General features: G+C 41.1%; 1 protein-coding gene across 6 annotated transcripts in view; it reads left to right on the top strand.

Annotated features, from left to right (window-relative positions):
* Positions 1-23,280, top strand: part of TIMD4 (T cell immunoglobulin and mucin domain containing 4) — a 40,053-nt gene extending 16,773 nt beyond the window's left edge. For 4 of the 6 annotated variants that reach the window (XM_058721267.1, XM_058721258.1, XM_058721250.1 and 1 more), the window contains 4 exons: positions 1,185-1,268; positions 18,154-18,200; positions 19,640-19,733; positions 21,964-23,280. In XM_058721267.1, coding sequence (XP_058577250.1) covers positions 1,185-1,268; positions 18,154-18,200; positions 19,640-19,733; positions 21,964-22,106 — 368 coding nt within the window. In that variant the 3' untranslated portion in view covers positions 22,107-23,280. Of the gene's footprint in view, positions 1-1,184; positions 1,269-11,217; positions 12,579-18,153; positions 18,201-19,639; positions 19,734-21,013; positions 21,054-21,963 lie in introns of those variants that run through there. The other 2 variants (XM_058721241.1, XM_058721272.1) reach the window with 2 other exon arrangements.
* The last annotated feature ends 1,306 nt before the right edge of the window (positions 23,281-24,586 follow it).

Below are 24,586 nucleotides of genomic sequence, written 5' to 3'. Positions count from 1 at the left end.
TGTGGCTTTGAGAGAGAAAGGGGGGTGGGGAGAGAGACTGACCTTGATTTGTTTAAGCAATTCCTCATGGTAGCACATTTCTGGAATATTTGCCTTTACATTCCAGGTGAGGCAGTGCTTAGCCATCTCATCCTAATTCCCAGTACAATGATCTTTGTTGACTTCCTTGAGGGACGTCCTCACTTGATCATTGGCTTTCTGTAGTAGAGAGAGAAATTCATTCATGTGATCTTTCATCCATCAAGACTTCTTTAGGTATTTAATAGGGGTCCAAGGGCAGAGAATACCCTAAAATAAGGCATGGTTTACATCCATGGAGGGTGCTAGAGAGAAGTGCCCAGGCTGGGCTCTCTGTTTTATTCCTTTTTGCCAGGGGTTTCTGGTCTCGGCTGATTTCCCAGGTGAGTTGGAGAGTTGAATAACTTCATGGATATAATGGCCTTAGGTGAGTGCCTGGCATGTTAGTAAGTGCTCAAATGGCAGATTTTACTTAATGGGGCTTATAGTCAAGTAGAAGAAAACAGATATCTATGGGGTAAATAAATGATTCAGTTCTTGTGTTAGTACAATATAGGGAGGCAGTATGGCACAGGGTGTGTGCTCTCGTGTTACACTGCCTGGGTACAAGACCCACTTCTTAACTGTTGTATGACTCTGGGAAAGTTATTTAATCTCTTTGGGTCTTGGCTTCCTCATTGATAAAATGGGAATAATAATAACACCTATCCTGTGTCTCTTTCTGAAGATTAAATGAGAGGATACTTGTAGATCACTTAGAACAGCATGAACTGAATGCTCTGTAAACATTAGCTCTTCTTCTTCTTCTTCTTCTTCTTCTTCTTCTTCTTCTTCTTCTTTTATTATTATTATTTTTTATTTAAAAAAGATATTTTTTAATGTTTATTTATTTTTGACAGAGAGAGAGAGACAGAACATGAGCAGGGGAGGGGCAGAGAGAGAGGGAGACACAGAATCTGAAGTAGGCTCCAAGCTCTGAGCTGTCAGATGCTCAACCAACTGAGCCACCCAAGCGCCCCATTCTTCTTTCATTTTTTTTTATGACAGAAGTTAGTTTAGGGGACAGTGGGGCACCAAAAATAAAAAAGACAAGTTTTTACCTAAGTTTGTTTTCTCTTTTCCTTTGTTTTTGTTTTGTTCTGTTTTGTTGTTTTTTTTTTTTTCAGAATCTGAAGGTTGGGGTCTCCAGTCAACGTCCCAGACATCAATGTGGGAAATGAGTGAGTCAGTGACTTTTCTTCAGCCAAGAGGTAAGGGGCTGTGCTTGTGAGGGTGATTTTGTCTTTGACCGTGGGAACAATCTGTCATCTGCCATCTGCCTGTTTGTCTTGGGATTTGGCTATTTTGGTTCCACTGTGGTCACATCCTACATCTTCCCACAAGCTGGGAAAGTGAAACCAGCTAATAGCAGCCATGTTTGCTTCTTCCCTCTTCTGCCTCTTTTCTGAAACCCCTGTGTTGGGATTCCCCTTCTTCTTTAGTTGTTTCTGTCTTGAAGCTAGAATTGCCAGAAAATCATCCATTCATTTAAAAAAATTAGTAATTTATTGTAAATTACACAAATATTACACTAATGTATTTTTGTTAGGGATACATAAAAAGTAGGAAAAAAAATCTCTTTGACTCCCTGTCTTTAATCCCAGCCCTTCCTGTGATATAATCACTGCTATTAGTTAAAGAGGACCATTCCTAGATCTTTTTCTATTTCCTTATGTGTGTGTATAGAAATATGCAGTTTTGTTCTGTTGTGTGAATTAAAAAAAATCTATTATACTGTATGCAGCCTTCTGTATTTTGTTTATTTACCTAGCATTATATACTGGACTACTTTCCTTTCCAATCCATGTAGATATATATCATTATGTTAAATTGCTGTATAGAATTTTATACTGTGGATACTTATAATATCCAATGCCCACAAAGGGACATTGAGGTGTTCTAATATTTCATTACCATAGGTAGTTTGCAGGGGCATCCTTGTATGTGAGAGCCTCCTTAAGTGTCTATGTCTAACGGTCTAGGGTGGTGACTAAGAAGGAGAAATCCTAGGCTGAAAGAAATGTACACTTTAAGTTTACTAACCATTACAAAATTGTCTTCTGGAAAGGCTTTGCCAATTTATTTTCCCACCCACAGTGTCTGCTTTCCTACATCTCCCCTATACTTGATATGACCATTTATTTAATTTTTTTTCAATCTCCTGAGAAGAAAATTCTGTCCCATTTTTTTGTTGTTCATTTTTTTTTGTCTCATTTTTTGTTGATTAACAAGGCGTTTGAGTGTCTTTCCATATGTTTATTAGCCAAACAATGGTCCTGTAACTCTGTGAAGGAGGCAGTGTAACATCACTCACAAAGGCTCAGCAGATAGAATTGGAGAGGATGGGCAAGAGTAAGTGGAAAGAGGATACATTTTGAAGGAAGACTATAAATCAAGGTGAAATGCAAGGGTGACCTAATGTTAAAAAGTTTTGGCTTTTTTTTTTTTTTTTTTTTTGGCGCTATCTCATTCAGCAGGAAGACGGGAAATTTGGACTAGTTGTTGTTAACTTAGGTGAAACTAGATGCCAAAGATCCAAACCTTCTTTGTCTGTGGCATGGGGTAAAAGTGGGGGCTGTTTCCTGGCAGAAGAGAAGGTAGCAACGAGAAAAATGATGGAGAGTGGGCAAGGAGTTCTCAAAATGTTATCATTCATTCCATTTAAATCTCAGGCTATTTTACATTCAACTGCAAGGAAACAAGAGGTCATCTTGATGTTTCACCCTCTTCTGTAATACCCCAGATAATTGTTATTTCACTCCTCCTTGATAAATCCTGGAGGAGAGAGAATATTTGCAGCAACATCTAGAGGCTGCATTGCTGAGAAGGAGCTTGCTGTAAGAAGGTCTATCTCTGTGTAACCTTTACTCATTATGGAAGAAACCAGGACTTATTGAACGCATATTATATGTGGTGCAGTGCGAAGCTGTTCTCATGGGCCACTTCATTCAATTCCTTTTTAGCAGATGCTCATACCCCTATTTTGTGCAACTTTTCCAAGGCCACACTGCTCTCAGGTTCCTGATGCAGGAAGTCTAGCTCTGAGTCCAAGCTCTTAGATATTATTTTATTTTGTCTTGTCTTCCTGTCTGAAATAAATGGTGGTGTTCTTTCCATTTACTGTCCTCTCATCCCACTGGTTGTAATGAAACATTTGTAACAATAATTGCACTTTCTATTGCCGAAGACTTAATTATGTGTTAGGTGCTGTACTAAGGGTATTTAATGTGTATTTTCTTATTTAAATCTCATAGTGACCTCCTGATCGGGTACAGATATTATACCTATTTTAGAGATAAAGAAATGGAGGGTCAGAGAGTTTATTAGAGTAGCTGACATCTACTGAAATCTCTCTTTGTTTCAATACTGCTCACGTTAAGCGCATTATTTCATCTGGCTTCTCCCAAAATCCTATGAGATAGATACCATTATCACCTCCATTTTAGAGTTCATGAAGGTTATATAACTTATCTGGTAAATGATGACCCGGGTTTAACCCATGTCGGTTCAACTCTGCTCCCATTCTGACATCATACTGTGCTGCTTCTCCCCACCCCTCACTCCCCAGTCTGGAGCCATTTTACAGAATAAGTCAGGATAAGTGCTACTTCTTCATTCACATGAAAGTGTTTTCAACTCCTTTCAGAGAGCTCACGTGACTCTGTGGGGTTTCTTTCCCTGGCCAAATATCCCTGATTCCTTCCTCATTTCTTCATATAATTTTGGATGGCAAGCCTTCCATGGATGACAGCTGGTTTCAATTCTTCAAGAAGATCTGGTCAAAATTATTATTCCCTAAAGTCAGCATTACCCAGAGTGATAGTTCTTTGCCCCCACTCCATGGCTCCCTAGAATGGAGTTTGGAGACATGGAGTGACTTACCCAAGATCATAGAGCTGGGCAGAAGGAGAGCTGGGACTCACACCAGGCCTCGGAGATTTTAAATTTTAAATGTCTGTGGTCTCCTGGGTGGAGTTGTCTGTGGACGGGCTGGGGTGGTATGAACCCCCTGAAATTACATATATAATTATGTGTGCATATGTGCACATGCATTTTTCTGAGGGAAAAGTCTAGGACATATCTTTAGATTCTCCAAGAATTCTGCAAAGCTCCAAGTAGTTTGGAACCATCATTCAAACACAAACAAACAAACAAACAAACAAACAACAACAAAAACTTGCATAGGTTTCTCCCCTCCCCCCACCCCGGATCTAAAGAGTCTGAAGAATGCAAACTCTGACCCCTTCAGGTACCTAGGAACTCAAAGCATTCCATCCAGCCTGAGGGTTCATTTCATTTCTTGCATGGCAGCAGGAATTTGTGAAATGGTTCCAATTTGTTCCCTCAAGACAAATTTGTTCCCTCCCTCAAATTTGTTCCAATTTGTTCCCTCTATGGGGAGGGACTCTGAAGTCATAATCCGATGGCCTGGGATTAAGTCTGCCATTGATTATGCCTTCCGTTCTTTTACTGCCTCAGTAACATCTCAGATCCTTTCTTTCTAGTCTTCTATCCTCACAGCCTCCAGGGTAGCTCTGGGTGGGGGTTGAAAAAGCTCACTGGGGAGTCTGAAGGCTCAGGCTTATATCCCAGCTCTGCCATTTTTGTGTTTCTGTTTTCTTTTAGATCCTCAGGTGAGTTATTTGTTCTGTTCTTCTCTAAATCTCAGTTTCCCCAAAACGTACAGTGATGATGATATTAGTACTTATTTCATAGGACTGTTAAGTGAGGAAACGCATAAGAAACATACCTGGTACCTAATTACTGGCTAGTAAACGATAGTCCTTATGCCCTATCCCCATTTCCTTTCTTCTTCACACATCTATTATTCCTACTCACACACCTTCATTTTTACGTCTCTCTGGCAGGGTAACAAGAGGCCACTTTCACCAGCTCCCAACTGACTTGCTGTTCCTTATAAGCACACAGACACTTTTGGTTTTATGATTTTTTTAAATCTGTTAATTGCACCAGGGAAACAGCCAATGAGTGACAAAATTACAAACCTGGGAAAGTTACAAGAGCTTTTAAAATCTCACGGTAGTAATTCTCTACTTGTTACTGGAGTAAATCTGAGATTCTGAAAGCTCTTCACTGACTCCCTTTTAGATGGCTCTACAGAATTCTTAATCATTGGTTTTATTCCTGCTTATGGACAGATTTCATCTCCTGCTGACTCTGAATTGTTTTGTCCTTCTCATACTGTTCAGTCTGTAGAGGCTCCACTCTACAATGTAGGCATGGAATTCAAGTCATGCCTGAAAAAGAGCTGTGGTTGAGTGTGCCAAGCAAGAACTTCCAGATTCATGTTATTCATTTCATAGGACAACTCCAAGTAGGTTATCTCCTGCTTCAGTGCTTCTTCTACTTTTAAGGCAGTTGCTGTAGACATCATGTGAAAAGGCCTACCTAGGGTGGCAAATCCTTGCCTCCACTCTAAGGCTGCCTAGAAATGGAGCTCAGAGATGTGAAGTGACTTGCCTGAGATTGCACAGCTAGACAGAGAGAGAGATCTGAGACTCACACCCAGGTTTCAGGGGGTTTAAACTTGTGTTCATTAACTCCCAGGGAGGAGTATTATCTATGGAAATCTGGGAAACTGAGAAGATTAGAAACTGGGGCCCAGAAAATGGGAGGGAATGCTTTTAGAAACAGCTGCTCTATTACCGTGTCTTTCTGTTTGACAAAGTCATCCAAAGCTTCATGGTCCAAAGCAAGCTGGCCTTTCCAAGGAGCCAAAGGATTCTCAGAGGACAAAGTGGTTGGAGATGAGACTTTTCTCTTTATCTTGGAATTTGTTTTGGGTACTTGGAAATAGGTAATATGATTTTTTGGTAAAGGCATTTCAAATCCATCATTACTTAAACATGGCTTATTGAATTGATTTTCTATACATGGCATGGGAATAAATAAGTCATGACATCTGTCCTAAAAGGGGTCACACTTTAGTAAGATAGACAGGCTATGTATAGCAAACAATCATCCAGTGGGTTTAGTTTTGGGATAGAAGTATGGAAAGTTTTCCTGGGGGCCCAAAGAAGGGAAAGATGGATTCTATCCTGGAAAGGATGGCTAGCATAATTTAACTTAATAATCTTTGAATTGGTTCTTCAAGGATGAGAACATTTCATTGTGCAGGGAAGGGTGAACAGGCAGGAAGAAGAGCATGAACAAAAAGAAGGGAACTTGATAAGAGTATGAAATCTTTGGAGCTTGTCTAATAGTCTAGTTTAATCTAATAGAGACAAGAAGCTGGGAATGGTCTAGGTTCTTAAGGGACTTGATTGATAGGCTGAAGAATTTAGATTTTATTCCAGGGTCATGAGAAACCATTCATGTTTTCTGGGTAGGGAATGATATTTCCAGTTCTGTTTTAGGAAACATTGCTCTGGTAAGAGTGTGGGAGATGTATGAGAAGGAGCAAGCCTGGGGGCAGAGAGGCTACCCAGGAACCTTTTGTAATAATTCATACCAGAGATGAATGTCTAGAGTAGAATAATGGCAGCAGTAACTACAGAGAGGGGACAGAGTCAAAGCCACTTAGGAGTTAGGATTGGGAGGACAGTGACCAGAGTAAGAATGAAGGATGACTCATTCTCTGTACTTGGGAGGTTAGATTGATGTGACAGGTTAACTAGTAAGGAACCCCAGGAAAAAGGGTGAATTTGTTTGGGAGAGCTGGAGTTTGAAGGGCCCCTGAGGAATGTCTAATGGGCAGTTGGGAATATGGGGCTGGGTTGACTTATGGATGCCTGGGTGAGAATGGGTGTCTTTGATGATTGGCACCTACCTCTGATCAAATAATAATTACCATGATTCAGGTTACAATTGCTGAACAGAGACTTAAAAATACACCAATAATTTAATACATGTTATCTCATAAGGGACAGTTCAGGGCTCTAGATACGATTTGGGGAATCACTGATAATAAATGATACTTACCAAATGCTTTTTATATACCAGGCTTGGGCACAGTGTCTCATTGTGAGGCATTGTCTGCATCTGTGCGAAAGATGCTATCATTACTTCCATTATAAAGGAAAAGAAACTGAGATTTGGAGAAGTTAAATTTGCCAGAGTTTGAACCCTGGGTCTCTTGGCTCTTGAAACTCAGCTCTTAAGCACTTTATTATATTTTCTCATTAGGAGAGGGATAATGGAAAGCTCCTGTGAAATCACCTAAAGATATTGTGTGAGATGGAGGGAGAAATGAAAAGGTACAACCCCATAAAGGGACAACTACATTGGAAGAGGAGGCAGGGATGAAGACAGAAAAAGTAGGAAGGGATCCAGCAGAGCATGAGTGCAGAGAGGGCTGAGCTGACAAAAGTTATGGAGGGTATAGTCAAATACTGGGAAATTCAGAACGCTGGTCAAGAAGGATGAGGCCCTTAGGTGGCTGTGAACCATTAGGTGAACAGTGTTAGCTCTCTGGGTGGATGCTCTGAAGTCCAAGACAAGCAATTGTTAGAGAGTGAATATTAGGTGTTCTTTCAAGAAGTTTGAGGATGGATATTTAGAGAAGGAGATAGTGAATGGAGCAAGGTTGGTCCTGGTGTAGCAGAAGGGGATCAGTCAAAAATGAGAGAGGTAGGGTTTGGTCTAGAAATGGAGGTAAGAGAAAAGGGAGTGAGGATAGAATAAATGAAAGTGTGGAGCAATCTGATCTCATGTTGACCTCCCAGGGGATGGAACCAAGACCTTGAACTTCAAGGTCATCCAGTTCATGTATATACCAGACCTGGCCATGGGTTGAAAACACAGGGTGCTTAGTAAAAATATAGATTGCTTTACTCTACCCAAGGCTTGAAGAATTAGAACCTACCCTGGGGGTGGGTCTAAGAAATTGTATGCTTAGCAAACTTCCTCAGGAGATTCTTTTGAAGCCATCCCATCCCTGGCCCCAAGAAGACATTTAGGAGTTGCTGGTGTAGTGTGCACTCTTCGTTCTACATAGAAAGAAACTGAGGCACACAGGCATAAAAAAGTTCAAAGAGAAGTGGGAACGAGGCCCCAGATTGGACTCTCTTCTGGCTCTCAAATCAGAGCTCTTTCCCCTACATTGCACTATTTTATTAAAGACAAAGCTGAGCCATGTTAGAACTTAACATTTTTTCTGGGTCCTCAGTTGATCAAGGACATAAAGAAGTTGTAGGGGGAATTGTTGTTTTCAGTACAAGTTCAGCAGAAGGAACAGAGGAAGGCAGGGGAATGAAGCAAAGCTCATTTTCACTCACAAATGCCGTTGTTAGGAGGAAAGAAATTGGATGCAGTTGATTTCAAAGTCAACATCTTTCGTGAGGCATTAGCCGATTTGTTTTATCTCTCATGCCCACGCTGTTCACAGGCTCGAATCAGTTGTAGGCTGGCAGTCTGGGGATAAAGGCAAAGGATAAAAAATGGATTTTCATGATTCTTCTCACAATAACATTATATTCTACCAACCGTACAAATGATATTTTTTCATTAATAAAGCTGGGATTGAATCTGTGTAATTCTAGCATCTAACAGCTCACCTTCAGAAAGGTCAACCAAATAAAAACAAAGGGAGTTGCCAAGCTTTAAGAGAAGTATGTTTGTGGTAAAGCAAACAAAGGGAAAAAGAAGTAAGGTGTCTATTTCAGCCACTGAAATAGACCATGGGGCCAGTCTTAAGATGGGGCCTCATTGACGGATAACCCAGTGAGCTGGGTGACCACTCTGCACACCAAAATGTTCCTCCGACACTGATCTAGGCCCTGGAGAGATCTTTGGTGTCACAGGGGGAAGGGTAATGACATACCTCAGCAGGTTCTGTGATGAGGCAAGGTATCGGTTCTCCCACTGTGAACAAGTCATTGACTGAAGCCACCAACGCCCTTTGGCATGGCCGCCTGTTGAACTCTGGGGTGCTCAGCAGCCCAGCAGAGGGGGGCAGACATGGAAGGTGGCATCAGATAACATTGCTCTAACATTGTGAAGAGTTTTCAATCAATAAGAATCATGCCTCAGATAAATCTCACTGGCTCTGATACTGCCACTGCTTGACTAGTGACCATTACTAGCTGTGCAGTCCTGGGCAAGAGATGGGACCTCCCTAAGTTTCAGTTGCCTCCTCTTTCAAGCACTCTGCTGAAGTTTACTTCCCTCGGTAGATTTATTTTGAAGTTCAAGAGTGATAATGTGAAAGTGTTTTGTGCACTTTCAGCTGCTTACATCGTGCTCATTATCATCATCATCAATAATAATAGTTAGAAATATATAGTTATTTATATATTAATATTATTATAATAAATTATAAAAATTATATTATTAATATTAAAATATTAAAGTAATAGTTAGAAAGATCTCCTTTCCAAAAACTGCACCCATCAAAGCAGCAAAAAGGTTAGGGTTCCATTCCAAATGGATTTCTTCCTGTTTTGCCGCAAAATAGCAAGATCATTCACTCTCCACCACTGAACTTTCTATGGCAACTGTATGTGAGCATTTGCCATATTTTCCAAAGACTGTAGAGCTCAGAGGATAAGAGTTTGGCCTCTGCAGGTAGATAATCCTGGCTCTGAGATTTGCTCTTTCCTTTCCTAGCTACATGACTTGGGCAAGTCACCTGACATCTCTAGGCCACAGGATTCTCACTGGGCAGTGAGAAAACCAGCGGTGTCTATTGCAAAGCATTTTCTTTAAAAAAAAATTTTTTTTTAAGGTTTGCTTATTTTTGAGAGAGAAAGAGAGAAAGGGAGACAGAGACTCTGAAGCAGGCTCCACACAGTCAGTGCAGAGTCCAGTGCAGGGCTCGAACTCACAAGCCGTGAGATCATGACCTGAGCTGAAATCAAGAGTTGGGTGCTTAACCGACTGAGCCACCAGGTGCCTGACTGCAGAGCATTTTCTGAGCTCAAACATGGAAGTGCTTTGACATGGAAGTACTTTGCATTGTGTCTGGCATGCAATATAGTTAAGTGCTTGGTATATGGTATCCACTTATTATTGTTGTTGTTAACATTTCTGAGGTTCCTTGGTAAAGTGAGGACTTTGCCACCTCCCTCAACCAAAATCAATCAGCTGGTGTAGGAAGAGCATTGCCCTGCAGAGAGGAGTCTGGGGTTGGGGGGGGCGGGGATGGTGGATTAGGGATGAGGTCTTAACTCTGCTTCACTTCATATTGGCACGTGAGAGTAGTGACTTGAGGTGACAACTCTGGGCTCTCATAATGATGACGACATTTTTGTTGGTGGGGCATCCTTGGAGGCAGTGGAAGTTTGACGCAAAGTTTGGAACTCAGTGACTTAAAAAAAAATATATATATATGATATAAAATTCATATCACATATATATAAATATATAAATATGTGATATTAATATATAAAAATATATAGATATATATGTGATATAAAATTTATATCATATATACAATATATATATACTTTTTTGAGAGAGAGAGAGTGAGCAGGGAGAGAGAGGGTGGGGGCAGTAGAGGATCTGAAGCTGGCTCCATGCTGACAGCAACGAGCCCAATGTGGGGCTGGAACTCAAAAATTGTGAGGTCATGACCTGAGCTGAAGTCAGATGTTCAACCAACTGAGCCACCCAGATGCCCCGGAACTCAGTGACTCTTAAATAATGGTGTTCTAGAGTTTCCTTCTGTTAACTCATCTGCGTGAAATGTGAAGTCATCTTACCGTTCCTTCTTCTTTATGAACCACATTGGGTGCCAACCCAATTTGCTGTCTGTTCCCTTTCAAAATTAAAAAAAAAAAAAAAAAAAAAAAGGTCCTTACCCAATTTTGCCCTTGGTGCTAAGGAACACCTGACTCACATATGGAATGATTGATTTATTTCAGCGTATGGTGCTCTTTTGATCATTGCACATATTGAAAACACTCAGAGGTCTCCAAAATTTTAAAGCAAGTATGTGAATTGAAGAAAGTTGTGTTTCTGTTTTCAAAAGCCGTTTTGAAATTCCAGATCTGCATTAGTGCTGCCAGGCAAGTACAAAAAATATGGGTCCTAGTCACTTCCTTCGTTACTCATTACTATGAAACCCTGAATGAGTGAAACTGTCTCTAGAATTTAGTTTTTCCTTAAAAAGGGGGGGATCAGAGGAGATAATTTCGAATTCTTTTCAAATCTAAAATACTCTCAGAAGGATCTTTTTTATCTTGCCTTTGAATTTTTAAGGCCATACCACCAGTGGTCCAGAAGGGGGCAGCATAAGCCAGATGCTACCTATGGAAGAACACCTGAAGGCTTGAAGTTGTCACTTTTAAAGTCCTAGGATTGTGCTAAGATTGTATTATTGAGTTGACTTATATCAGAACTAAATTTGCTTTAAAAGTACTTACAGATGAGTCCTGTGTCTATGAATTTAATGAGTCAAATTACTTAGTTATCAGTTTTTAAACAGACCCACTGAGAATATAGAGTGCTTTTATTTCCAGTTGATTTCTGGCACGTAGCCCACTGGCTAGAGTTTGTATTTTCAAATAGGATGCTAATATGCTCTTTTTCTTTCCTCTCAGAGTGGTTATAATCATGATTTTTTTGAGTCATTCAGAGTTGAGTTCAAATTTCCTTTTATTATCTGTGCTACCGTGAAAGAGTGATTTAAACTTATTCAGCCTCAGTTTATGTCTGTAGAATGGATGGTATAAGCATTAAGTGAGATAATTTATATGAAGTGCTTATCGCTCTGCCAGGCATACTGTAGTGCTCAATAAGTTGACTTTTACAGGGAGTTCCAAGTAATTTTGAAGCAAATTTCCACCAGTGGGATGGCAAAAGGGGTGATGTTCAAAATGGATTTTAAAAGATTTTCTCAACTCAAAATTCAATGCCATTCCAGATCTGCACATAGCATGTAGTTTTATTTCAGTGAGTAAATTCAAATCCACTACCTTAGGCATAACCATCTTGAGGGGAAGTCTCATCACTCTAGGGTCTGAAGGTCTGAAGGTTTTAGCATTAAAATTGTGCTCTAACACATTTAATTCCCTGACTCCATGGGTGTTGTTTTTGCATCCGGGGACTAACTATACCAGAAGTCAGCAAACTCTTCTGTAAAGGGCCAGACTGTACATATTTTCGGTCCTACCAGCCATGCTGGTGGTCTCAACTACTCCGCTCTGCCCTTGTAGTACGAAAGCAGCCCCAGATAACACATGAACAAATGGGCACTTCAATAAAACTTTACTGATGGGCATTCAATATGAATTGCCTGTAGTTTGCATGTGTTATGAGTTATTCTTCTTTTGATTTTTCCCCAATAAAAAAATATTAAAATGATTCCTAGCTCTCAGGCTGTACAAAAACAGGCAGCAGGTTGGATTCAACCTCATCCAGATACAGGACACATTCTTTAGAAAGGGCAGATGTGAGTCTCCTTCAACAGAGCTCTTCCAGCATACGCACTGAATACTGCTTCCTATCCTACTAGATGATAAAAGAAAAGGCAATATTTTTATGTTGTGGTTTTAACATTTACACTTTATATTTTTATGTTATAAAATAAATACATGCTCTTGTAAAAGAAAACAGCAAAACACTGTAAAGTGAAATGTCCTTGTATTCTAAAAATTCTTCCCAAGCCCTCACCCCAAATGACCAAGATGAAGAAATAATTACCATAACAGTTTGGGCTATATCTTTTCAGATCATTTTTTTTTTCTCACGACAGAGTAACATCTATCATTTTTTTTCACACAAAAAATTTTACAAAATCATTTTTAAACGTACTTTAAAATGTATTCAACATTTTTTTCAATAAATCTTTATTACAAAGCCACTATGCATCTATTAGTTTGAACCATATGAAATGCTGATATTTAAACCACTTTTTAAAAGCTTTTTATTTTGAAACAGTTTTAGACTCAACACAAACTTGCAAAAATAGTACAGAGAAATCTATATGTTCCTCCAGTTTCCCGCTCCCCCCCCACAAACATCTTACATAACTGTAGCATGTGGTCAAAGTAGGAAATGGACATTGGCATGATGCAATTAACAAGTCTACAAACTTTACTTGGATTTCACCAGTTTTTACATGCATTCATTATCTAAAAGCAAACAAACAAACCATTTTTGATATAGAAAAGTCTCTCTGCCTATTTATAAGTCCATATTCTTGCTCTAGAGACTTATATGTATTACATATATATGTATATTATGCACATATTACATACACACATATAATATGTAATATACATATATATAACATGTAATATACATACATACATATTACACACATAAATATGCCATACATTTATAATATGTAATATACACACATGATATATAATATGTAATATACACATATATATGATATATAATATATAATATACATACATATATATGTGTGTGTGTGTGTGTGTGTATCTCCTGAACATCTTTGTACACCAGTACTCGTATCTAGGGGGGTGTCTTTTACTAAGAGCATCACTGAGTTCTTTTTCAGCTGTGAGTTGATGTGTTTCTAACAGTGATCTTCAAAGTTTCACTTAGAAGGTCACTGTGGCAGTGCTTCAGCGAAACCTTGAGAGTTTGCTCTTGACTCAGGCATCTTGGAGAGTTTTCAGGAATTAACATATGATATATATTTTACAGTTAAAATTTTCTCATTTGAGAAAATCTAGAAATTATAAAAAAGTACTAATTAAAAAATTTTTAATTGCCTATAATATTTCCATTCAATGTCAGATGTATCTAGTCTTTCAGTATTTCTTTTCAGTTTTCCTTGTGAAGCAAGAGGTATGCATGTGTTTGTTGTATGTTCTTAAGTATTTACATACTGATTTTCTATACTAAGCATAGCTTTACATCCTTTTTAAAAAATTACCATGAAAAATAATCATTTTCTCAGGTCATTCAAATTCTTTTTTACAAAGGCATCCAGAAATTTAAAGGTTGAAAAGGACATAGGAGATTGGTTGGGGCAATATCAGCATTTTGGGATGAGTAAACTGTGGCTCAGAGAGAGCAAATATCATGCCCAAGGTCACACAGCCAGGAAACCTGGGGTAGATACATATTCAGAGACGGCAATGCAGCGTTGGGGAGACCCAGGTGTGTTCTCACAGTGCTCCAAGGTCTGGGGTGGAATCCCACAGGAATTCCACTTTGCCAGAGTACCCATAAGCCAATTTACTGATTTACAATGACAACTCTGCCAAGACTGTCCATATTTTCATATTTTTTTAATATAAATGCATTCTCACCCTGTAGGGAAGTCTAATATTAATCAGAAGTGTCAGCGAGTCCATAGACCTGGGAAAAGTGTGGTTAAGTTGAAGATTCTTTTATCGTTGTTATTACCTGGTGATGAATTTCTTTTAGGTAGATAACCATACATATATGGTGAAAGTACAAAGCGTGCAAAAACATTTTAAATGAGAGTCAGTCTTCCTGTCATCCCTTGTGCCCGTCCCCAGAGCCGCTGTGGAAGACCTTAGTGATCACTGTGTCTCTTTTGAATTCCCAAGGATGCTGTAAAAATTTACCAGAAATGTAGTGGCATAGACCAAAACAAATTTATTGTCTTATTGTGCAGGAGGTCAGAAGTCCTAAAATTGAGGTGTCAGCAGGGCCATGTTCTCTCTGAAGGCTCTAAGGGAAGATCCCTTCTCGTCTCTTCCAGCTTCTGGCGCCTCAGAGATTCCTTGGCTTGAAGCCACATGCCTTCAATCTCTGCCCATCTTTTTTTTTTTTTTTTAATTTTTTAAATTTATTTTTGAGACAGAGAGAGACAGAGCATGAATGGGGGAGGGTCAGAGAGAGAGGGAGACACAGAATCTGAAACAGGCTCCAGGCTCTGAGCTGTCAGCACAGAACCCGACGCGGGGCTCAAACTCACGGACCGTGAGATCATGACCTGAGCCGAAGTCGGCCGCTTAACTGACTGAGCCACCCAGGCGCCCCTCTCTGCCCATCTTTACATGGCCTTCCCTGTGTGTCCCTCTGTGTCTTCTTCTCTCCTTACGAGGACGCCTGCCATTGGATTTAAGACCTATCCTAAATCTAGGATGGTTTCATCTCAATATCTTTAATTACATCTGCAAAGATGCCCTATTTCTAAAAGGTCACAGTCTGAGGTTCTGAGTACACATGATTTTGAGGAAGACCATACTTAATCTACCACAGTTCCCCTCTCACAGAATTGCTTTTCTTGCAAGTTCTGGGGGGCTCCTGCCTTTGCCTGAATGTGCTTGTGTAAGAGGTCAGGGTCTTGAGAGTGGAAGGACCAAGGTAGCACAGAAAACACAGAAGTGAGTAGTCTTCACTTGCCTACCCCATCCCCTAGCTGTTAGCGTCACTGCGTTTCATGGGGAACAAATGTCGCCAGCCATTTATTCGGTGTCTAACTCTAACACTGGGTTTGGAGTGCCTCCATTGGGCCTTTTGGCAATTTCTAAAGAAGAGAAGGAAGATGAGGAGGAGGAGGGGAAGGAGAAGGAGGAGAAGGAGTATTGTTTGGTATCACTCAGCAGTGTTTGTGTTTACAAAACGTCTCTCCCATTAGACAATTCCAATGTAAAATACAGATTAGCTGTGACAAAACTGACCTGGGATGGCTTTTCTCTTTGATGGTTTCAATTTCCAGCTTATCCATCACAAATGATTGTAATACTATAGGATTTTGACAAAACAGGGGTAGGAGATTTGAATTCTTACCTGCAATTTCCAGCTCTAGGGGATAATAGCAGAGAGAAAAACAACAATAACTGAGTTGTAGGATATGAAAACATGCTGAATTTTCTCCTCAGAGTTTATGCTCCTAGGCATTCAACAGGTCACTTTCCCTGTCGAAGAAATAAACTCTTGTACCAAATTATGAGCCTTAGAAAACCCATCATGTTTTTTCTTATGCCTTGAGTGCAAGGAAGGCTGGGAGAAACAATGATCAATTTCAGTAATTATCGGCCTAGATTTTTATTATATTCAGGCCTCGTCTATGTGTGGCTTTATGTTCTGTTTCTATCAGCAGGTTTTGTTGCACATGTGATTTTGCATTCTTCCTTGGCATTTTCTCCTGGCCTGGATTCCTTGACACAGTTCTCACTTTCTACTCTCTGCCATTTGTTTCTTCTGCTTCCTTCTCCCTCACCTTCTCTGCCCACCTTTTAAGTGCTGGGGTTTCTTAGGATTCCTGCTCTTCTCTCTCTGGACACACAGACCTTGGATTTCTTATATGCTCTGAGGATTTTAACTCTCCTTGGAGACTGATGACTCCCAAATCAGTATCTGCAACTCCAACTTTTCCTGAGTTTGATTCAGATTTCAATCTGCCAACTGCACGTTAGGCCAGTGTTGTGTGTGTGTGTCCCTCAGGTGCCTTCCTCACCGACTATAAATTTGAACTCCTCATCCTTTTCACCGAGATGGGCACTTCTGCTCTGCTTCTTCTGCGCCCAGTCTTAGCAGACAGCTGGGCAATGGCCCAGAGTCTCAAGAAGGAATCTGCAAATTATCTAAGACTTGTTTCTTTCTCACCCTCACGTTCAACGTCCACGTCCTCTTGATCTCCCTGCTAAGCATTTGTGGAATCTGTCTCTCTCCCTTTGTTTCTACTGGCTCTGAATTTCGGACCTGGGACCAGATGATAACTGATCATCTCATCTGGTTATTTCCTTATCCTCTTAACTAGACCATAACAAGCTTAAGATGTTTCCATAGTTTCCCACTGCCTACAGCATTAAACGGAGACTTACCAGCATGACTGGTTCCTGCCCATCTCTGTGTCATCCTCTGCCACTCCACATTCCTCATTTTCTACCTTCACAGCCTCTTGCCACCCCACTTGGAACCACACTGTTCCATGCTTCATGGCTTTGCTGATGCTGCTCTACCTAAAAGGCCCTTACTATCTTTCATTGCTAATTCTTACCCAACCTTAACTCAGTTCAGGTGTTACCCATTCAACAAACACTTACTGAGCAACGAGTGTGTGCCAGGCAGTGTTGGGGTCCCATTGTTGAGCAGGCAGAGGGACACTGTCCTCATGGAGCTTAATTCTAGAAGTTCTCACTGAACTATGATGGTAGGCTACATGCCTCTCCCTGTGCCTGCCCTCATCAGCAACCTTCCATGGTCCATCATTACCTCGGCCCGTGGGGCCACTGGTCTTCCTTCTGTAATGTACTGTAAATTTCATGATGGTGGGGCCATGGCATGTTCATCTTAGCATTCTTAGTGCCTGGAATAGTACTTAGCGTTTGGTAGATTCTCAGTATGTTTTCCTTGATGAACTCAACTATTGCTTATAACATAAAAACATCCATGTCTCATGAGACCTTCACCTTCTGGAGAACACTTACCCTTGGTCCTCCAGAACAGGTCAGCCATCCTTGTGATATGCCCCTACATCTTGCATTATTTATTCCCAGAATTTTGCACAATTAGGACATTATTTTTTCAACCACTCACTTTTTTTTTTGTTTGTTTGTTTCAATTTGATTTCCTGAGGGCGCCTGGGTGGCTCAGTCGGCTAAGCATTTAAATTCAGCTCAGGGCATGATCTCACAGTTTGTGAGTTCGAGCCCCGTATCAGACTCAGTGCTGACAGTTCAGAGCTTGGAGCCTGCTTCAGATTCTGCATCTGCCTCTCTTTCTCCCCCCCACCCCACCTCAAGCTCTGTCTCTCTCAACAATAAAACAAAAAATTAGAAAAAAATTGTTTAAAAAAATTTGGTTTTCCACCTTAAGTTGTAAATTTCATCAGCCAGGTTGATGGTCAGGCTAGCACAGTACATGGCCTATAATAAATGCATAATAGATATTTGTTAACTAATGGATTGGCACATTTTTTGGCTGGATAAAAATCCTGAATGTGTTGCTGGGACCTACAGAAAATGTAGACCCAATTGCCTGCTGACCTAATGCCCCACTCTACCCATCTATAAAATGGAGATGTTCCTGTGGCATAATGTTGGATAGCAGCTGAGTATCAGATAAAACCATCTCAAAACAAATGTGTTGTAAATAAATTATACAAAAAGAAAAGATGGGATTGAAAGATTAAACACATCAACTAAAATTCCAGATGGGGTTTGAAATGCCTATTTCAGGATGTGGTATTTTATTCCTCCACAGAAAATATAAACATTTCCCCCCACTTTTCCTCCCCAGAATCTGAGACAGCAATGGTTGTGCAGAATGAAGCTCAATCAGAAGAGGTAAAATTTTTGTGAAGTATTTGAAGCATGTGACTTCCATTTTTAAAATCCACAATAGAGGTTTGCAGAAATGAACTGGGGAGGACAGATCTATCTAAGCAGCAACGGTTGTGAGTTAGCTGAGGAATCTGTAGACTTGTGCTCTTGGCAGAACTAACTTTCATATTGTTACTTCTATATGTGCAGATGCTTTGGAAACCAATAAGAAAAAAAACCATACAAAAACATGGAAAGGTCAATATGTGTTCCTTCTGCATGGCCCAGGGTTAGTGACGTCCTGCAGAATCAACCCTTGCCACCGGCATATTTCTTATTTGCTGACCGTGCCTTTCATTAATTTTTATCATCACAAAAGTGGTTCAAGCTGCATCAAGTAAAAACTGTCAGCAGCATAGACACCTATAAGGGAAAAGGGAAAAGCGTCCCCATCCCTTCTTTCTTCCTTCCCTTCTCCCTCTGCAGAGAGAGATTGTTGTCCCTCCTTGCTGCTGTGTTGGAGAAAGGGACAGGAAGGTGAGGCAATGGAGCATGACCTGGGCAGCAGAGGTGGCATTGAGCCCCTACCAGAACTAGGTGCTGCCTGCAGAGCAAAACTCCTCAAATGATTTGGTGTCAGAAGTCCTGTACACTCATAAAAATTAAAACAAATTTAAAGTGATGTTAATTAATTCATTTAAAAGCAAAGAAAGCAAATCCATTACTTGTTGACCTAAATAACGTTTTATGAAAAATAACTCTATTTTCCCCGAACGAAAATATATTAGCGAGAGAAGTGGCATTAGTGGCATTGTTTGACATTTCTGCAAATCTCATTAATGTCTGGCTTGCTAGGAGACAGAAAGATACTCTTATCTGCTTGCATATTCTATCATCGGAATGGTGACAGTAGTCCATTACTTGTCACGTAACCTCTGGGAAACCCTACCTTCCATCTTGTGAGAGAGTGACAGTGAAAAGGGCAAATAATGTCTCATGAAAATCGTTTTGATCTCATGGGTCCCCTGGCTACACTTTGAGAACCACTGCTGTCAAAAAGTTGAAATTGAGTTCCATTTTCCTCTTCTATCTTGTTGCCTCTGGAGGTCTAAGTCAGCTGAGGTCCTGAGCTGCACAGAACTGGGAAGAACTCAAAGGATTTAGGTGGTAGCCAATGAAGAGACTTGACCATGGAGAACACAGGGCTCACAGCACAGTTCTTTCCTATCTTCAGACCCCTGAGCCCCACAGCTCATATGCCTGATGTCGGAGATTTTCGGAGATTATTTTTAAAAACTTCTGATTTGTAAGGCTGCCTTGTCTTGATCTTGAGACATGTCAGGCAAAATGGGGTGAGAAGCAGTGAGGCTGCTGATGGAGGGAAGATATGATTGGGACTGGAAGCTGTGTGAGTATGAAGTTCAGAAACGAGTGGCCCCATCACCTTCCCTGTGTCTCACCAGGTAAAAATTGTCATCAACCCTGACCTGCTAATGATCATTGCTCCCTCCTTGGGATTTGTGCTGTTGGTGTTGCTTGTGGCGTTTTTCCTTCGAGGTAAGGAGGGCAGGCCCAGGTGGGACGGAGCCCTCAGAGCTGTGGAGGCTCCAGGAGGGCCTGAAAGAGAACAGATTCTGCTTTCTGCCCCTGTCTCCACCCCCCAGAGTCCTCTTTCCATCCGGTCCCTATCCTGGTCAAGGGAAACTCATTCTCCCTAAGATGCTAAAGCCTTCATGTATCATCTTCCTGATGGAGTTTATATTTTGGAAAAGAAAAAAAAAAGAGTACTTTCATTTACTGGATGCATAACCTGTGACAGTTCTGATGCTATGCTCTTGATGTGCCTCTTTTCTCCCTCATTACTGCCTTAAGTGGAAAGTGCTATTATTATCATTGTCTGGGGTGGAGGAAGTAGTGGCCTGGCCTCCTCCTCTGACTAGGACTGCCCCAGGAAGAAAGCCATGAAGGATCTTGGCCTTATTATCTCCTTAAAGCAAGTTTTCCTTACAAGGGTTCCACAGAGAGACCTCGGGGGAAAGTGAATCCCTTGAAATCATGTGGAAAGGTACTTGCATGTTGATATCTGCATTTTTCAAGGGGCAGCGTCCATAATTGTTATTAGATTCTCCAGCCAGTCTGTGACCTTGCACCCCTCCTTCCCACCACCACTCCTCACTTTCAAAACAATAGTTTTGAAACACAGCAAAAAGGAGTCATGAAACAGGGTTTTAAGTTGTCATGCAAAGTATAGGCATGTGGCATCTCGTCCTGTTGTAAAATGGGGGAAAACTGTTCTGTAGTCATCAACAGAAACTGTTTCGAGGTGGTAGATAAGGAGATAAGACTGGTAACCATCTCAACTGGTTTGAGCAGCAGTAGCGAAACTTGTACATTTCAGCACCTGTCCCTAGTGAACACCGCCAAAGGGAATTGGAAACTCAGTGGAAGCCTGTCTTTAGCCTTCATGCAAAGCCCTCGTAAAGGCAGAGGCCATTGGTCCTCATACAGTTTTGGAAATTCTGAGTATGTCTCATAAGGAAGTGTTTTAAAACTTGAGTGAGTGCTTGAATTATGAGTGGGCAGTGACTTAAAAATGAAGCGGCTTAACACTGTTGCCCACACATGGGAACAACTGTGTAAGTGATGGGCACTGCCTCAGGACCCATAGAGGCAGTCAGTAGATCTGGGAAAAGGAATGCATTTCCCTGCCTAAACCAGTCCCTAAATTCTCACCTTTGGTCCACCTCTGCTCTTGGGAAGGCAGCTCCTGGCTTAACCCAGCATTTCACATGTCCTAACACAGCTACTCTGCTTATACCATGGCCTTGTCTTTTCAGGGAAAGTCATGAAAACCAATTGTTTCCAGAAACACACAAGGTAATTCGTCTTGCATGACTGATTGTCGTAATGATTGTACAAGCTGTTACAAATGATTAGATACTACTCAGTGGTTTAATGACTTGTTCTTGTGTTCTGATGAAATACAGGGTTGGAGAAATGTGGCATTAGAGGTGAAAAAGATGTGGGATTTAGCTCACCTTAACCTCTGTCCTGGTTAACACTGTGTTATGTTTGTCCGAAATATAAATACAAAGGCAGGTTGCATTAATAGAAGCATGGCATGCAAAAGAGAGAAGGTGATATGTCACTATCCTCTGTGTTCAGAATTTTTTGTTCAACTCTGGGCAATTCATTTTAAAAGGACGTTGTTAAACAGGAGTTTCCAGAGAAGAGAGCTGGCAGTGGGAAAAATGAAAATATGTAGAATATCATTCCTGGGATTTGGTGCCTCTGCCCAATTAGATCATTGTAACAGTTTTGTTTTTTTTTTAATAGTCTGAAGAGTCTCTGGAAAGAGATTTTGAATATCTGTCCTGTTTTATAGCTTTTTGGGAAAGAAATGAAAAGATCTGGTGTCAACTGATGAAGACTGTGCTTTCATTAACAATTACGTCAATACCAAAGTATCAATTAACAAATAAATATTAACAAGTGGGGAAACTGGGGCTTAGCAAGGTGACTTTCCAAGGTCATAAACACATTTAGATCACAATTTTATATTTTGCCAATATAGAAACTTTTAATTCCCTTATTAGAATAGATTTGCAAAAGCCCTTTATCTCCTGAAGCCTCAGTTTTCCCATATGTGAATGGAGAGGCTTGGACCGGATGGAGTTTGAGCTCTTTTAACTGTAACAGCCATGGTTAGTGGCCTTGTGATTTAGCAGCATCCATTTATTCCTGGTCCTGGTGTTTCCCATTTTCAGCCTCTCTTCTCTCTTTACAGGCTTGACAATGTTGGAGAGTGTAAAAACACCTCTGAAGATATGCAGCATGGAGGGGAAGTTGAAGATGGTCTTTTCACACTCTAACGGGCCACCTTTTCTTAGGATTGAGGATGGGGGCATCATGTGGGAATTGTCAAAATAAGTCCTAGAATGTTTTGTTTTTAAAGCCCCATCTATTCCATTGGTGTCATCATTCAGTCTTGCATTAATTTCACAAGTGCAAGGTATTTTAGAGACTGAACCTTCCCTGCCAGGTGCTTTAATCTCCTCTGTAGCATCAGGCTAAGGGATCTTCCAGACTACGCTTGAATAATTTCAGTGATGGTGAGCTCACTACCACACCTAAAGGAGATCATTCAATCTCAGGGCAGTTCTGAGACAGAAATATTTAAAACAAAGCTGTCTCCAGAAAGCACCTGCCTGGCGGTCCTAGTTGAATTTACTGTGTTTACCCAGAACATGTATAATCTCTCTCCTCTCTGGCAGCGCTCCAGATATTGGAAGGAGAGCTTCATGTCTCTCCAAAGTACCTTGCTCCTGGGACATGATTTCTGGTCCCTTCTCTACTCTAGTTGCCTTTGCCTTGTATGCATTTGTATCTCTCTCTTTATGCCCAGCTTACGGAGTTCAGTGCCCCACTCCAGGTATGGTATGAGCAGCCCTGGGTCTCATCAATAATTCAGGAAGTAATGTGGAACCAAACCATAATTTCGGCTCACCCCCTGTTTTGTTTTGTTTTTTTAAAGAGAAGATTCTCCCTTAAGGAGTGCTCTGCAGTGGTGGGTGTGTGGTCGCACAGAGTCAGGAGTTTCCTGCAACAGGAGGCAAAGGTCCAGGTGGAGGTGGTTGTCAGAGACCTCATTTAAGCTGGAATTTCCCTGGACTCATACAGCAACTTCCAAGCTGCCTCCCAATCATACCCCTTCCCTTCTCGATTGGTTCTCCATGCTGTGGCAGAGATATCCTTTTCTAAATACAGATCGTAGATTCCTGTCTCCTGACTTCTACTTTTGGCATAGAGAAAGCATGTGGGCTCTGCCTGAGGCTGGGTGGCTGGGTGGCTGGGACTTCAGAGGCTAGGCAGCCGACATAGATGAGTGAGGCAAGGGGAAGTGCTGGGCCATTACAAAGTGGAATGTGTCTGTGTCCACTTGAAGGCATTAACACTCCAACTTAGAATAATGGCCTGGCCAAGCAACACATGGCCATGGGCTAGAGGAAGGCAACCGGCTTGAGACTCCAAAGTCCAGGAGGTAGGGTGGGGTTTTGCCAAATGATGACTTAATAAATATACAATTCTTATGCTGAGACTTCCTGATCAGAAGAGATTGTTGATCTAGTTTTTCCTCTCTCTCCCTCTCTGTGCAATCAGGATGAATTGGTAGCCACCTACAAATAACTTCCTGGTATCTTGAGCCCAGGAGAGAGAATCACTTCCCTTACAGAGCTTAAAAATCTAAATGAGACAAAACACGTATGGGAAATGCAACAGAATGGAATCAGTGTTGATTTTCCATTTGCACAAGGAAGGGCTTTGATGGAGACATCCTTCTTACAGCTGATGTTTACATAGTGGGTCCACCATCAAACCTTGAGGATTTAGAACAACCTAATTCTGCAACCTGGACCTTCGTCTTTCTAGGCTAAATGAGATAACATCCAGTCCTTAAAAAGCATTCGCTATGGTCTAGGTACTCTACCAAGTGTTTCAAGGCAATTTCTCATTGGATTATCACGGCAGCCCAGTGAAACAGGTAAATTACTCCTGCTTTTGGAGCTGAGAAAACAGAAGCAGGGAGAGGTGAAGAAACTTGTCCAAGGTCACATGGACCAACATCCCTATGACAGAGCAGGGCTTTGAACCAGGCTGGAAGGACTCTACACTCTTAACCACTACCCTGTGCTTCACAGCGAGGGCCTTAATTTAACACTTTGTGCATACAGAATTGCGATATTGGCCTGTGTTGGTCCCAGATGGATTTTAGTTTGCTCAAATCCATGGCAACCTGGGTGTTTTGATGGTTCTCCAACCCCCAATCCTTTATAGCTCAATCTTCCCTGGTCCCCATATTATTTACTCAGAATCTTATTTGCATTTGCAGAGGAAGCTGCAAGTGGAGAACCTGGCAGGAACCTTAATGAAGCCAGGTGGGACACATTTAAATGGGAATGTGTTGAACTAACTCATGAAGAGTTGGAGCCAAGCTGTCAGCAGACTTAATGAAAGGTTAACAGGAATCCAGCAATGGGTGGCTGGGGAGACTCTTTGTCTCTCTAAAGAAAACAAAAAGTTGAGAAGTGAGCTCCCTGGGTGGAGGCAGAATCAGAAGGAGGAAGCCACTTGTAACCAAAAGCCTGGGTCTCAAAATAGAATTTCATTGGATTTGTAAACATGTTATAGTCGTTAAAAAAAAAAAAAAGGCTCTGTGAGTTCTCAGCTCTCTGAACATCAAAGGACAGCGAAGAGAAATGTACTAGATGGAGTATGATTAATGCTGATGTTTTTATGAGGGTCTTGGAATGTGCTGGAGGTGACTGCTCACAAAATGGAAGGTGGGTTTACTTTCCAACTGAGCTGGAAAGGTGCTGTTCTGCAGTTGTATGCTTTATGAGGTGCTGCAC

Source organism: Neofelis nebulosa, chromosome 1 (assembly GCF_028018385.1).
Source record: "Neofelis nebulosa isolate mNeoNeb1 chromosome 1, mNeoNeb1.pri, whole genome shotgun sequence".
NCBI classification, from domain to species: Eukaryota; Metazoa; Chordata; class Mammalia; order Carnivora; family Felidae; genus Neofelis; species Neofelis nebulosa.
The sequence above is the reverse complement of the archived record's forward strand: the minus strand, read 5'-3'. Positions and strand labels throughout refer to the sequence as shown.